General features: G+C 40.0%; 2 protein-coding genes across 3 annotated transcripts in view; one reads left to right on the forward strand and one right to left on the reverse strand.

Moving 5' to 3' along the window:
- The window catches only part of dnai1.2 (dynein, axonemal, intermediate chain 1, paralog 2), a 17,463-nt gene extending 12,072 nt beyond the window's left edge, over positions 1-5,391 (reverse strand). The window contains exons 1-17 of the mRNA XM_078794835.1: positions 5,250-5,391; positions 5,094-5,138; positions 4,919-5,011; positions 4,750-4,830; positions 4,182-4,308; positions 3,932-3,981; positions 3,690-3,842; positions 3,552-3,611; positions 3,354-3,473; positions 3,127-3,211; positions 2,908-3,025; positions 2,786-2,829; positions 2,455-2,702; positions 2,298-2,387; positions 946-1,033; positions 767-846; positions 367-515 (exon numbers count right to left, since the gene is read on the reverse strand). Coding sequence (XP_078650961.1) covers positions 367-515; positions 767-846; positions 946-1,033; positions 2,298-2,387; positions 2,455-2,702; positions 2,786-2,829; positions 2,908-3,025; positions 3,127-3,211; positions 3,354-3,473; positions 3,552-3,611; positions 3,690-3,842; positions 3,932-3,981; positions 4,182-4,308; positions 4,750-4,830; positions 4,919-5,011; positions 5,094-5,138; positions 5,250-5,285 — 1,667 coding nt within the window. The 5' untranslated portion in view covers positions 5,286-5,391. The remainder of the gene's footprint in view (positions 1-366; positions 516-766; positions 847-945; positions 1,034-2,297; positions 2,388-2,454; positions 2,703-2,785; positions 2,830-2,907; positions 3,026-3,126; positions 3,212-3,353; positions 3,474-3,551; positions 3,612-3,689; positions 3,843-3,931; positions 3,982-4,181; positions 4,309-4,749; positions 4,831-4,918; positions 5,012-5,093; positions 5,139-5,249) is intronic.
- Positions 5,392-5,687: 296 nt separating this feature from the next.
- On the forward strand, positions 5,688-15,423 carry fam219aa (family with sequence similarity 219 member Aa). 2 transcript variants are annotated; one of them, XM_058060295.2, is made up of 6 exons: positions 5,688-5,948; positions 9,138-9,234; positions 9,475-9,568; positions 10,708-10,788; positions 12,520-12,595; positions 13,421-15,423. In XM_058060295.2, the coding sequence occupies exons 1-6, from the start codon at positions 5,889-5,891 to the stop codon at positions 13,577-13,579; spliced, it is 567 nt and encodes a 188-aa protein (XP_057916278.1). In that variant the 5' UTR covers positions 5,688-5,888; the 3' UTR covers positions 13,580-15,423. The 2 variants fall into 2 exon arrangements, with proteins under 2 accessions (XP_057916278.1, XP_057916356.1); XM_058060373.2 differs by having other exon boundaries at positions 5,691-5,948; positions 12,520-12,574.
- Positions 15,424-15,571: the final 148 nt, after the last annotated feature.

Genomic DNA, 15,571 nt, shown 5'->3' on the forward strand with positions numbered 1-15,571 from the left:
GATTGGCTGGCCACCAGTCCAGGGTGTACCCTGCCTCTCGCCTCAAGACAGCTGGGATAGGCTCCAGCACCCTCTGCAAACCCTCGTGAGGATAAGCGGTAGAAAATGAATGAATAATCACCAACTTTTTTCCAACATTCTTAGTTGGATAGGCTCCAGCACCCCCGCGACCCTCGTGAGGAAAAAGCGGTAGAAAATGAATGAATGAATAAATGATGTTTTTTTATGTGCAATATCTCTACCATGTTTGTGTGGTGCCAGGACTCTCTGTTGCTATGAGTATAATATAAAGCTTAACTTCCATAATGTAGACATCTATATGCACGTCACGCTTTTTTCTAATATTTCATCCATCATTTGTCTTACTTGACAGTATGGTCCCAGATCTTTACGGTCCAGTCCGAACTGCACGACATAAAAACCTTTGGGTGGTAGGGATTCCACTTTACCGCATCCACTGCCATATTGTGGGCATCATACGTCTCTAGATATTGGCTCGAGTAATTCTTGGAGCACTAAGGAATGAAAGCAAAGTCTTCATTTAGACCAAAGGTGATATTGGAACGATATTTTAAAAAAAACAGCTAAATTTGTGTATTGTCAACATGGTCATTGAATCCTTAAGACAATGTGTAATGCAGGTGTGATTGCATCCATTCAGACTAAATAAGCTTTATGGCTTATGGGCACAGTTGTTGTATTTAAAGCCACTGACGCTTCATGGACAGACAAATCTTGGCAAGTGGAATAAATCCTTCCAACATACCTTGTGTATTTTACCCTCCTCGGTGCCAACAAGGAAGAGACAGTCAATCTGTTTGTGGAAGTCGCAGCATGTACCACCAGCTGTATAGACATCAGGTACAAGGCATTTCCATCAGCAATTACAGAAACCGGCCGGTGAGAAATAGGAGTTATAGATTTTCGATGTGGCAATAATCTCACCAGTGGTGAGCTCCTGAATACCATCTGGGCCATCAGACACTGCGTCAGTCAGCTTTAGCTTGATAGCATCTGAGAAGACCAGCTCATTCTGTAACAATGCATACAATAATACATTATGATGCAGTTACACATACATCAACATTGAAATATGCACACTTATGCATGTGAATATCATAACGTAAAAATGTACATAACAGTATGTTGTCCCGATGAAATGATGGACAGAGTGTTTTAAATATTATATTACACATATACTGCTCTGGGGTATAAGTCGCACAATGCCAAAAATGCACAATTAGGTAAAAAAAAAAGCATACATATAAGTCGCACTGGAATATAAGTCGCATTTTTTGCGGGTAATTTATTGACCAAAACAGACATTACGTCCTCTTGGAAGGCAAGTTCTAACAATAAAAGAATAGAGAACAGGCTGAATAGGTGTAAGATATGCTAATACAATGCTTATTCAGCTACATGAAAAATAAACATGAACAGAAAAGGTGTCCAGTGTTTATGTAACATAAACAGTTTTTTCATTTATAAGTCGCAGGAACAGCCAACCTATGAAAAAAAGTGCAACTTATAGTCCTGAAAATACGGTATATGTATAATATAGAATTTTATAGGAGTTGAAGAAGCGTGTGCAGGCAGGATGGAACGGGTGGAGAAAAGTGTGAGGTGATGTCTAAAAACTAAAATAACTAAAATGAAAGGAAAAACAATGATGTTGTTTGGTCTAGAGACAGTGCCACTGAGGAAAAGACAGGAAGCAGAACCGGAGGTAGCAGAGATGAGGATGCTCAGGTTCTCATTGGGAGTGACCAGGATGGATAGGATCAGGGTGACATTACATGTTAGAGGCCTTGGAGATAAAAAGGAGAGATAGTGAATATATTGGTAGAAGGATGCTGTGTTTAGAGCTGCAAGGTAGGATACTGAGGTTCTCATTGGGAGTGACCAGGATAGATAGGATCAGGAATGAGTCAGGAATTAAGTCAGTTATCGGCCAGACTGAGATGGTTGGGACATGTCCAGAGGAGAGATAGTGAATATATTAGTCGAAGGATGCTCCCAGTTAGGAGGCGTAGAGGAAGACCAAAGAGTAGGTTTATGGATGTAATAAAGGAGGACATGAGGGTAGCTGGTGCGAGGGAGACAGATGCAGATGGAGATTAATTTGCTGTGGCGACCCCTGAAGGGAAAAGCCCAAAGAGAAAGAAGAAGATGTATAATATAGAATTTTTACTCATCAACAGACAAAGACTTTGTAAATTGTCAATAATACATGGCAAATATATTTGATACCGGCAACTTGTTGAAGAAAGCTTTGACTACGCCGTCACTAAACAAACCTTAATGAGCGTCCAAGACACAACACGGCCGTCAGACGACACAGAATAGAAATTGTGGTTGTTGTCCATGTCATCATTTTGCCAGCGTACCTAATTAAAAATCCACAATTAATTGAAATGAAATGAAAGCACCATCGATTAATTGAATGACTTTTACCTGCCACACAGGGTCGGTGTGCTTGCCGGTATTAGCAGTACTCTTATACTCAGGGTCTAGTCCTTTCTTCTTCAAGTTGTACACACACACACAGCCGTCATAGAAGCCTACAGCCACCAAGTAGGAATGTTGTTTATGGATATCCAGGCACAGGACGCCAGAACTTGTAGGGAAGATGTACTCAGGGAAGGTAGAGTTCTTCAATGTGTAGAAGAGAAGCATCCCACGGCCTTGTTTGCTGAAGTCATCTTCAGAGAAAAATTAAATACAAATAAAGTGTTTATATAATATTAGTCATTATAAGAAAATATGTGGCGTGTGGTAGACTTACATGATCCTAATCCCACAGCAAAAAGATCTGGATATTTTTCATTCCTGTAAAACAATACAGTCATCATTACTGTTATAATCTTCTGTTTTATAAATGACATTGTCTTGACATTGAAAACCTACCAGCAGAGGGCAGTGACACACATCATTTTGGCTTTGTCATACTGGAACTTCCACAAGGGGAGAAGAGTGCCCTCCTGCTCCCTGAATTCATCTGCTGCGTCCTCAAAGTATTTAAAATCTGAAATGACATCCAAGAAAAAATACAATAATAATACAGTGGCAGATTATATATATATATATTTAAATATATATACATATAATCTGAATAATAAACAATACCTTGTGCTATTTCATTACATGTATTCTGATTGACCATTCGTTCCAAGAGCTTGATTGCAGTGGTCATGTGGTGGTTGTCATCGCTCTACAGATATAAACACTATCAGTGATTGGAAAATGAAATGTTCCCTATGAATAAAGTGAAGACAATAATAATATTACATTATTATTATAATAATACATAGGTACAAGGCAAAAAAGAAGATTTTGGTAGTCATGTGATTTACCGGTGTATCAACCAGCATAATCTTTTTTTTGTTTTTGTCACCATCTTTCTTGGATTTCTGCTTGTCTTTTTTCATTTCTTGTTTGTGCAGCTCCTCCGTGTATGCATCATATATGTCCCACTGCAAAGATGCAAGAATGAGCATTTTATAAGCATTAAAAAAAGGAGGTGAGGTAAAGATGCTTTTACAAATCACTACCTGACTAGCAGTGGCGGAGTAGTTGCAGCGCGGTGGAGGTACAGTCTGGCAGCCTCTGTCCTGCAGGAAGACAATAGTTAACCTTTGCATTGTTGTTATGTCATCAACACTGTTATATTAAAACTTTGTCCTTCATACCCGCAGTGCATTATTGAGGGTTTGAGAGGCTCTTTCGATGAAGTTGAACTGGTTTGTACATTTTGGCTCCTGATTGTTTGTTTTGGAGGCAACACTGTCTGGTCTGTCATCTTCTCCAGCATCATCCTCCTCACCTCCATCCCCAGACGTATCCTGAATAGAAAACAAACAGGAGCTAAAAATCACACTGTTGATAGAAAGACATATGAAAAACATTTCTCAACATAAATTATTTAATTTACCAATACTTCAGGTTTCTCTTCCTCTGGTCCAGCATCGACTGTTGCTGTCTCTGGACACATCAGAAACAACTATTAATCAATCACTACTGTGCAGTATATCACTTTTTAGTGCCATCTCGTACATTACAAGTTTATAGTGTCACCTGGTGGCGGAAGATGTGAACTACAATAAAATAATACGAGACTGCCCGGTTTGACACACATATTTAGAGACAGAGAAAAACAAAATATGTCAGGGTTCAGCAGGCACCTTCAGGGAAGTCTTCATTGGCTGCCAGCCTACGGGCCTCATCAGAGTCCTGATGTATGAGACAACCATCCAAAACAAAGTGGACAGCCAGTTGATCAACGACACTGGTCAGCTTGAAAGCACCTTCCTTGAAAAGCAACAATGAGAATAGAAGTCAAAGAGGTTCAAGGAGGAGGTCAAGACCTTGGGTCCTTGGATGGGTGATTTATGAAAGTGTGATTATTTTGATGACTGGTATTTTTTCGATAAAAAAAAACACATTTTTAATTTCCATCTTGTAGTGCTAGTTTACTGGTACATAATTCACCCCGGAACTATTGATAGAGGAGTAGTTGCCACCCGGAGGGTTGAGCGTGAAGGGAGGGTGCTCTGTTATGGCAGTCGGTGTATTGTTGTTTCTTACGGAGTTACGAGTCTGAGTTCATGTTTCACAAAAGAATAAAATTTGCTCCCGAGTTCGACACCCCGCCTCAGACTCCAGTTCTTCGGCGCTTCAAGCTCTTTATTCAGAAACAGCAGCACCTTTTCACACGGGACCCTTTAAAACGAAACAATACAATTTTCTTACCTTGAAGCTGTATCGGACTATATTTTGAGGAGCATGTGGATTTTTTGCTGTCAGGATCCTTGTTATTTCATCTTTCAGTTCCTAATGTATTCACAGAAAAAGTAAACAGTTCATATCTGACTAATTGGTAATAATCGGTAACTGATGATAAAATGATGACTCGTCTTACAGTATCAGTGAGATCCAATTGATCTGTAGGTTTAATAAGTTTCCCTTGGGCTCTTTCTTCCCAACCATAATCACCATTGTCATCTTCCTCCTCCTAAAATGTTGCAATGTCGTATTAATTAGACCATTTTAAGCCAAATACTTGACAGTAAATTTTTGCCTTTCACGTGACTCACCTTTCTTTTATTAGTAGTCTTTTGTGACTTTGCACCAAGTACCTTCTGATCATTAAAACAAAAGATGTTGAATCGAATTAGAAATAAGTTTACTTAGCAGCAGTGTTATTCACACTGTCTCATTCACTGAACACCACGTTGAGTTTTTAACCTTACCTTTTTCACAGGCGCTGTAACGTTACTAGTCGGCATATCTAACACGTTTTCTTGTGTGATGGATTAAATTTACGTCAAACGACAGAGAAAAGTTTCAGTATTTCAAGATAGGCTGCTGTGTATTGGTTACCTGGACGACCAGCTTGTCAAATGTGTGCAATACTGCCACCCAAAGATGCATTGCAGTACTGCATACAATGCAAACATGGCCTAAAGTCATAATGTGCGTCCACAGTACGACATTTTATTTAACAATTCACAGAATAACAGCAGGACAGTGTTCCATCGTCATCCGTTTCACAGTTGTTTTGTTGAATTACATTGTCAACTAAAACTGATTGGTTAGGTGTTAATTATGTAAATAAAAGTGAGTACAAGCAGGGATTTTCTTCATTGCGCACTTCATTATGATCTTCTCTCTGATTGGACAGGGTGCTCATGAATATTTAACAAACCCGGAAGTTAGGCGGTGCTGCTGTTTTGCTGTCGAGTCACCTCTGTCGGGATGGAGGAAAACCAACCGCTATAATGTCGCATAACGAAGGATTCCGACAGCTGAGCATCTCGAACCGGGATACTTAAGACGTCTAACATTATTTATGCTAAATACTGAACCGTTACAATTACGTTTTTGTCAAAATGATGGAAGAAATCGACAGGTTCCAGGTACCTCCAGTCAACGGAGAGACGCAACCTTTGGTAAGGAAGCAAATATACATCTGCATGGTAACCATCATCTCATTGAATTACATGGAAATGTAATGTTTCATACGCGCCTTTCCCCCATATATTTGTTGTATATATGTATAGTCAGGGATCCGAGCGTTAGCATCGCAGCTTAGCACCAGTTGTATTTGGGATGGGAAGCAACCATAACGTCAGATTGATTAACGAATAAGAGCATCGCTGCCAAGTCTCGCCCCAAACGGGATGAAACTGGCTAATAAACAACACATTATACTACCTACTAGTTCCTAGTCACTAAAATCACATCTATTCAGTCAACGCGGAGTATGTACGTGTTTACATGTAATGCTGCTTTATCCCATTACGATCACATTTCGTCATGTGGTGACGTACTTGGGTCGGAACCAAAAAGGATCAACATGAGCTAAACTGCAACACTTTTCACGTTTCCATTTTTAAATAGTCATATGACAAGTATACGTCACAAATAGGAAGTCATAAGAGTCATGTTTTCTGTGTACTATTCAGCAATACACAATACTTTACGTCATTTTCTATTCTTAGCTTTTATATCCATACTAAATTGTACCTCCTTACACAAGCTGTGGATTTTACACTTTAAACTAAGCTCCCTCAAACAATGTTTGCCTAGGGCTGAAGATAAAAAAGGAGAGATGGCTGCCCTATTCAAAGTAAATGCATGCAGAATGAGCCCTACCAGCCCTGAGGCTAAAATTACAGAAAATTAAGAGTGTGACTTGCAACAATAATTGTACTAACCCATACAGATTTGATATGTATGCTTTTGTAGACAACACGCTTGTCTTTAAGAGCGTGTGTTTTGTCGCCTTCTTGGGGTAGTCACTCACTTTTATATTTCCACCCTATCTGATTGTGTTCATGGCACATATGGCTGGTCCTTTGTAATGCTAACCACTTCATTGTCATTCAGAATGAATAATCAGCTTGGCACCTGCTACGCATGCTCACACTCACACACACACATCAAAAACACATCTGAATATTGAATGCATTTTAAAGGTTTGGCAAAGTTGAACTCTAATTATAACAGATTGCTGTGTAGGAAGTTAGAACACTATGTAACAGAGCAGTTGCCATTGTCATTCATGGTCACCTGATGTGTTAGTCCTCCTTGCTATTGGTCAGTGGAACACCATGATGTGTAATCCCTGCAATCTCTAGAGTCTGTGCTGCGTCAGCAACCTTGTGGCGCTGTCTTCGTCAGGAAGCAGTAAAGGAGGATCAGTGTAATGAAACGGATACATCAAGAAAACATCACATTTCTCATGTGTGTGTGTACTTACGTATATGATAGGTGTGAAAGGTCAGGGCAGTAGGCCAGGTTTTATTTTTGATTGCATCGAAAAAAGCCTCTGCTGCTGCCAAATGTAAGCTCATAAATCTTTTTAATGATGTCCTGCAGAGAATTATGGTTGATGTTTTGAATGCTATTGAGGTTCTTCCAGTTCAAATTACGCTTTTAGGACTTTTTGTTATTTATCTTAAGCATTCACTTAAGCCAAACTTTACCAATATACAGCAGAACCAAATGTTTTCCCATAAAAAGCCAAAATGTGAACACTATTGAATGTAAGAAATAACTCATGACAAAAGATGTTGATGGGAACAGCCACCTCTTTGATGAAAGTAAAATTAACCTTCAATATTTTTTTCATTCGTCCTTTACATCAACTTGGAATTGTTTTATCTGGGTAAAAACATGTTTTGTGTTAATGTTTTTGAGAGTCAACTGCGGCATAGCCGACTTCTGATTCCGGTTATCATTTTGTTTGTAAGGTAAGTATGCTAACAGAATATTGTGTGATTAAAAATACATTAAGAACACAATTCCACTCAAAGTTTTACATAGAATTGTCAACATTAACTAAAAAAACATGTTAATCAGGACGGACACTAAATGAGGTTCCACTTGTTTGAATCAAATATTCAAAATAATGTATATATTTTCATAGATACTGTACATATTTCATATTTATTTTTTCTTAAACGTTGACAATGAGGCAAAGTTCTTGTTCCATAACACAATTATTTTGGAAGTCAGCTGAAGAGAGAATTGCAAGATTTCAAGTTTAGGTCCAGAATTTTTGGCACAAGGGCGGTTTTATGAGTTGCACCCCTGTTTTGTAGTAACATATTCAATATGTCATTGAAGTCTAGCTTAAATATAAAAAAAGGCATTATTTTACAAATTACAGACATGTTATGTCAATAGGCACTGAATAGCATATGGACAAAGTGATTTAACATAATCATTAAATTATTTTAAATTTTTGTATGCAATACAATGACAATAAAGGTGATTCTGATTCTGATTTATTTTTGATACCCAGTCTGGATCCTATGCAGCCAAGTTTCAACCATGGAGATACTTTGTGAGGCTTTCCCTGCAGTCAACTTTATTTGCTACATACTAAAATCATGCTTTATTTGCTTGTTCTCTCTCCTTTGCCCTCAAGAAGTAGTGAATTGTTTTCATAGTATGTTTAGAGTCATTATCCATTTGCACTGTGAAGCGCCCATCTTATCAATTTTGTCGCGTTTGTCTGACTTTATATTGTTTTTTCAGCAGAATGACTTGCTGATTGGATCTCAGTAGATATGCAGCAATACTTTTGACGTAGCACAGATTAAACTCCCTTTTTCATTCATTGGCACATCCGTGCAACACCACAGTGTATGCTGGGTATTTGCTTTGCACCCATGTGCCCTGCCGGAGTCACTCCTGTTGCAACAGTGGAGGGTTTTCGCATGAACATAATGTGCAGCTCTGTAAGCAGCGCAGGCCTAGCATGACCCCTTGCTCCCCTCTCAATCTGTTCACGCCCTGGTTGGAACAGGAGCCCCCTCTGTTCTCCCACGACCTCCTCTTCATGCCATCAGCGCTCACACAGAAAGAGCCAGAGCTGCAAAGGCAGAACACTCAGGCCTATTGATGCTGCAAAACCATTGCAACTATAGTTGTCCTCAAGCAATGCAGTTACTGCCGGGGTGTTGGACGCAAGCCCCATCTAAAGAGCCCTGATTTTGTGGGCTTTATGTTATTCTGGTAATGTGTGTGTTTAGCTTGAGGGTGCATCAGAATGTGCTAAATTGTGTGTGCTTGTGGAATAAACACCAGAATGCTTTACTCTTTTTTTTTTTTTTTTTTTTTCCTTCTAGGATCCAGCAGCTTCCTCTAACTCAGAAACCGATCCCGATGCCAAAGCAGAGACAGTGGCCATAAACTACAAACCCTCACCACTTCAAGTTCAGATAGGTAACAAAATCAACACAGTGGAAATCATCACAAAAAAGTCAGATATTATACATTGAATATAGTAATTGCATGTACTTTCGTCCTTAGACTTTTTATGAATGTTATAATTTAGGGCCAAGCTTGTATTGAAATTGTACATAGAAGGTGTAATGTTGGATTAGTATTGGAAAACACTGATCTATTCATGACACGAAATTTAGTTGCTGCTTATTGACATGCTTGCATCCTGTGGTTGCCCAGAGAAACAGAGAGATCTTGCCAGGAAGGGCTCAGTGAAGAATGGCACTGTGGGTAGTCCTGTCAATCAACAACCTAAGAAGAATGCTAGAACAAGGTAACAAGTTTAGTTTGTAACTTTCTCTCTTGTTCTGCCTCCCAGACCTTGTATTTCTAGTGTTTTTTTTTTGTCTATTGATTTCACAATACAGCCCCTCCACTGAAAATTTAAAGCACAAGGACACATCTGATTTGCTTCCAACCGGCTGTGGAATCCATCAAACTTGCTAATGCTACAGAGAGAGTACAATAAAAAAAAAACAAACCCCACACAGGCTTGTTTGTGTTCTCTGAATGGTGCTGGCGATTCCGAGCATAAACACAGTGCAACCCACAATATCGACAACTGGCTCATCTGTCTAATCCCCACTCTCTTGCGGATTAGTGAAAATATATGCAAGGCTAGCGAGTACCTTGAAGCCACTTTGGCATACTGATAATCTTAATGGCCAAAACTCCACTTTTTTTGGAATTTTGGCCATCATCCGCAAACATGTCATTCTCTTTTTGATGCAAATATATACAAACAGGTAAAAAGAGACAACTCATGACTGTGCATAACGGGACAATAGTACTTTACAGTATTTTGCTGTATTTTGATCCTTTTAAGCATTACCCAAACTTCCAGAAAGCTATATAAGTGCAATTAGAAAAGAGAGACACATGTTCATGTCTCACATAAGGATTGTGGATGAGCAAAATTCCAAAAAACTGCAGTCTTTCTTTGACTATTGAAGGTTATGAAACAAGTCTACCTGTTTTTGTCTATGTCCTTATTGAATGTAAAAATACTCTACATGGAATTAATATAGCCTCTCGAACATCCACCCATCAATCCATTTTCTGTACTGCTTATCCTCACTAGGGTTGCAGGCATGCTGGAGCCTATCCCAGCTGTCTACGGGCGAGAGGTGGGGTACACCCTGGACTGGTGGCCAGCCAATCACAGGGCGCATATAGACAAACAACCATTCACATGCATGCTCTATGATTTATATTTTTGTTTCACACGAAATATACAGAATTCAGTGGTCTCCGTATGGTAAAGTTGAAGACTAAAATAAAACAGTGTATCAAATTAAAACACTGTACAAAACACAGCACAAATGGTGTCAGCCTGGATTTTGTTTTCGAGGGAGAAGATAATAGTTTGGTTTAATGCGTGCGAGTGATTTTTTTTTCCTGTTCATTTTGCAGGTTGGTTGTGCCAAATAAAGGCTACTCCTCTCTAGACCAGAGCCCAGATGAGAAGCCCCTCGTAGCACTGGACACCGACAGGTATGTGACTTCACCTTTTTAAGAGAACCATTTTAAACAGCCACAAAATGCCTGACTTAAGACGGAAGCGGTGGATTTGTAGTGTTGTGGGTCTCACCATGTTACAGTACATTAATCCACAGAGCCACTTGAGAGAGTTGGAACAGTAGGGATTCCAAAAGGGGGCAAAGCCTCTCCCGGGGGCGCCGGATTAGTGGATAGTGGGGTGAGGATTTACAGAGGCAGAAGCAGCTCAGAGCCAGCGTCTGCTTCCACCCTGTACTGAACTGGTTTGTGGTGGACACAGAAATAAATCATGTGAACCTACATATTCAGCACTAAGTAAAGATCTCACTGCAACAAACTCCACAACAAATGCGGATCCTGCAATGAAAAACTAGTAGACAGTGCTCCATATTGCCATAATACAGTGGTGAAAACAGTTTTAGGGTTACAGTTAAGATTATTTCCCTACAATTTAATGCACAAATACTGCATAGGAATTACTTCATCAAACAGTGATTTTAAGAGAGAGAGACAAAAACAGCAGCAACAACAATTCCCATAACAACAACAGTGACCAGCAACAGGGCGCCAGCAGGCCGGAGGAGAGCCACACCCCCGTGACCGGCGGGAGACCATACCCCACTAGGGCAGAAGAGCCACACAACCTGTGGGCACAAGAGCGCCCCCGCGAACTGGAGGGGAGCCCGCCCACGGCCAGAGGCGCCAACCCCCCCGCCACCCGTCTCCAGTTTGCGTCTCCAGTCTATTTGCGTGGGGGTAAAATGGCTCCTTTGATAGGAAAGGGGTGTGAGTCTGAGTCTCAGGTGCTTCAGCAGCGGCTTGCTGCTCTTTGGCTGGGCTGGGGCCTCAATAGCCGCAGATGGCGCTTGGGGCGCCCGGGCTTGGTGGGTGCTTCTTATGGGAGCATTCCGTGTGGCCTCACAATAATGAGGTAAATGATGGTTGGACATCGGGTGTCACGTTGACCACATGTTGGTAACATGTCTGTGGCACGAGGAAGAGGTCTGTTGGATAACAGAACAAACAATCCATCCAAATGTAGGCCCGCCCAGGGATCACACATACTTGTGGGTCCAGCTAAAATGGCGTCTTATTGGAGGGCAGCGGGGTGTGCGGGGACTGCTGGGGTGCTGGGCACTCGGTGGGTGCACTCAGGGGCTAGGGGGGTCGGGGCCAGGTGGGTTGACTGGCGGGGTTGGTGGTGTGCTTCAGCAATGTTCTGGGGTTTGCTGGGGTGTCCGATGTTCCCACTCTTCTTTTGTTGTTTTGTCTTATGTAAGATTCTGTGATTATATGTGTGGAAAAAAAAACCAAAAACTTATTGAATTGGTAACTGCTATGGCGTGGAGAAGGGGTAGGATTTAATAAGCTTTGCTTCTTCCTGCTCCTTTTCAGACATGTGTAGTAATGAGGTGTTGTGTGTATGCATGTATGTGTACGTGTATATATGTATATATGTATGTATGTAGATATTTGTGTATGTATATGTATGTATATATTTGTGTATGTATATGGATATATATGTATATATATATATATATATATAAATAGATATTGTAAGTGCATATGTGAGAAAGAATAATGTAACATAGTATGCATGTCTGAAATAAATGAAGAAGAAAGGTTTCCGACCCCTGGTCAAGAGCGTTTAAACGTCTCAATATTGCGATGGCTGCACTGTGGAAAGCGGCAATCTTCTGAGATGTGTATGTCTGTGTTTTGCAGTGATGACGACTTCGACATGTCCAGGTACTCGTCATCAGGATACTCCTCAGCCGAGGTGAGATGTCTGAGGGACCAGGTATCTATGCACACATTATATTTCAGTTCATGTTGTGTCACCCAACATCACTACCTGGCCATCAACTCCCATTGTCACATGAGTCCCACTCCAGGTCTCCCTCTCCAGGTGGCCAATGGGTGATGTTTTGCAGCTTTTCCAATTTCTTTAGTGTAGACTTCTCATGATGCAAGGCACAAAATTTCCTTCTTAACAGAGGCAGCAAACTGTTCTACAAAATCTAGTTGATGCATCCTGCTGATGTCAATTTTTCCTTGTTGAATGTCTCGGTGGAATTCCTTGCAAGAACAGTGAATGGTATTTTTCTTAGATTCCATTAATGCAGTTGGTGCTTGGAACAACAGGAAAATTTTCCTGAGGCTTAGTCTGGAAGTACAAGTTGGTGATGGACAAGTTGAGATGAGTGCAGAAGTTGAGGAAGGACTGTCTGTGTTTGTTGACTTTGCCCACCCAAAACTATCCAAGGTAGGATGGTCGGCAGTTGCCATCAGCACCCAATCTGGCATTGAAGCTGCCAAAGAGCCAGGGCCTTTGGCATTTGCAGCACAGCTCTTGTTGCTTGGTTCAACCTTCTTCAGCAAGGTTTATTACTGTGTAACCCACGTCATACTTCCTTGGGTCATCAGAGCCTTTTCCCTACCTGTAGGGAATTTCTTTGTAGTGTCCTCTTACCTTAATCCATTACTTTAAAAACTGCCATTTGATGACACATTTCTGTATAAATGGTAGCCCTAATTGAATGCGTTCTCTATGACAATGATGATTACAAATTAACGCATTCTGTGATAAGGTCACAACTTAAAGTCCTGCTTCTCTCTCCCACAGCAAATCAACCAGGACCTCAACATCCAGCTCCTGAAGGATGGCTACCGACTCGATGAGATTCCAGATGATGAAGACCTGGATCTGATCCCCCCCAAAGCGGTCAACCCCACCTGCATGTGCTGCCAAGCTGCTCCCTCCACAGCGTGTCAGATCCAGTAGCATCATTTCTTTTCTTTAAAATCTTTCCGGCACATGCTCTGGGCCAATTTCTCAGCAGTGACCGCAAAGAGAGGTGGGGAAACTGTTTGCACACTTTACAGTGGAAAACAAATTGTTGGGTCTGTGTCAGGTAGGTAACACCTTTTGCAAGAACCGGTGGATGTTGTGCACCTTCCTCCTATGGTTGGACCTGTGCACCTTACATCTGCATTGTGGAGGGAAATTATGGTACAAACATAAGGTTGAAGGAAAAACTATTACTTGTTTTTGTCCTCATTATAATACTTTTTTTCCCACACATGGACCATTAAGGACTATTAATTAGAAAGGACATAGGATGAAAGACCACATATACTGATTCTCTTAGCTTTGTCTTCCTGTGTATATATGTCTAACATGAACATGATGTTTATGTGTGAGTATATCCAGTTAACTCGGAAAGGTAGTGCTGAACCATCAAGCTACTAGTGGTCCAAATTTTAGTTTTCTGATATGTCTGTTTCATTATTTTGGTTAAAAAAAAACAAAGTTTTGCATGTTGCCTGTTTACATTGTGTCGAATGTGCCCACTTTTGTTGACCCTGTACCGCACACATGTCACCAGTCAGACATCATTCACAGTAATATTATTTTTAAAATGCTATTTTGTAGAAAAAATTATTTGAAATAATAGTGATGAGAGCAGCTTAGCTGATGTACTTTAGTTGTGTATCAATGCATATGGGAACATGTTCTCATAAGAATTTAGTTGGACGTTGTACAAAACATTGTGTTATAATCACAACTGGGTATTTTTGCAGCAACATCATCATTAGTGCATGTGTGTGTGAGCCCTGTGGGAATAATAATCATAAAAAAAAATAACGCTAGATTTAAGTAACCTCAAAAATGTTTGTTTTCTATCAACTTTTTGTACAAAAATCCTACTAATTTCTTTTGAGAGGATGCTAAGATAGCATAGCATAAAGTAATATGTGCAATTTGCTGTACCTGCTGTGAATTCTGGCAGTATACTGTATTATAGATTTTGTTTTAAAAGGAAGGTGTAAAATAATTGTATTGCTTCAGTTTTCCTTAGTAATGTTTGTTTTCTACTTATCCACCCCGATATTTGATTTATTATGTGTTACACCGCAGACACAGCTTTGTATTGTCACTGCCAGTGGCCTTTTGTCACATGGTCGCTTTGTGTTTACTACACCGCTTGAATTCATTCGACATCAGCCGATCACTTTTGTTCGTCTGTTTTGATAACATTAAGGCTGACACCCTAATTATTAGAACTTAGTTGCAATATTTGGGAAACCTTACTGTATGTTTACATCTTTGTTATTTGTTAGATATACTACAACGAGCCATGTAGTATAGCTTGATGTTTTTGTTTTTTTGCACAAGAGAAGTCATGGTTTTGGTCTCGGAATGTGTGAATGGAAGCGAATCCAAGCCCATTATGTATTCCCGGTTTGAGCATCAATCCATACATTGTCATGCAAATAAGGTGCCATGCGTAGATACCTGTTTTACAGTAAGTTGTGTAACATCAGCTCACACTGACTGTGTAAATGATGCTTAACAATCATGTGGTGCGGTGGTCTTATAGGAACACTTTCTGACTAGTACATCATTTAGGATGTAGATTCACTACTATCTTTGCTTTCTAACATATTTATTTACAGTTGTACATTTTAAATTATTTTCCAGTCATGTGTAATATTTCATTCATATGGTTTATTTTCTATGTCAGAGGCTTATGATGACTGTAAAATGGTTCCATTTAGACTTTTAACAGTGCTCAAGTCCTGTGTATAGTGCAACATGTTAAAAAAATAAATACTGAATCCCCAGTCGTTTTGAAATGTCATGATACATATACTGTATACAGTAAACAATACAGTATGTATAGTAGTTTGGGTGTTTATATACAGGATATTTTTATTATAGATTTCAATAGAGGGACACAAAAACCTACAATGTGCAGTTATGAACAATATT

The sequence above is a fragment of the Doryrhamphus excisus genome, linkage group LG11, assembly GCF_037039965.1.
Source record: "Doryrhamphus excisus strain RoL-2023G ecotype Guam linkage group LG11, RoL_Dexc_Guam_v1.1, whole genome shotgun sequence".
In the NCBI taxonomy this organism is placed as follows: Eukaryota; Metazoa; Chordata; class Actinopteri; order Syngnathiformes; family Syngnathidae; genus Doryrhamphus; species Doryrhamphus excisus.

Bases quoted from the DNA above. Each gene is read 5' to 3' on its own strand.
- fam219aa (XM_058060295.2), top strand. From the start codon at position 5,889: ATGATGGAAGAAATCGACAGGTTCCAGGTACCTCCAGTCAACGGAGAG. The intron at 5,949-9,137 runs GTAAGGAAGCAA...TTTTCCTTCTAG, and splicing joins ACGGAGAGACGCAACCTTTG to GATCCAGCAGCTTCCTCTAA. The intron at 10,789-12,519 runs GTATGTGACTTC...TGTGTTTTGCAG, and splicing joins GTAGCACTGGACACCGACAG to TGATGACGACTTCGACATGT.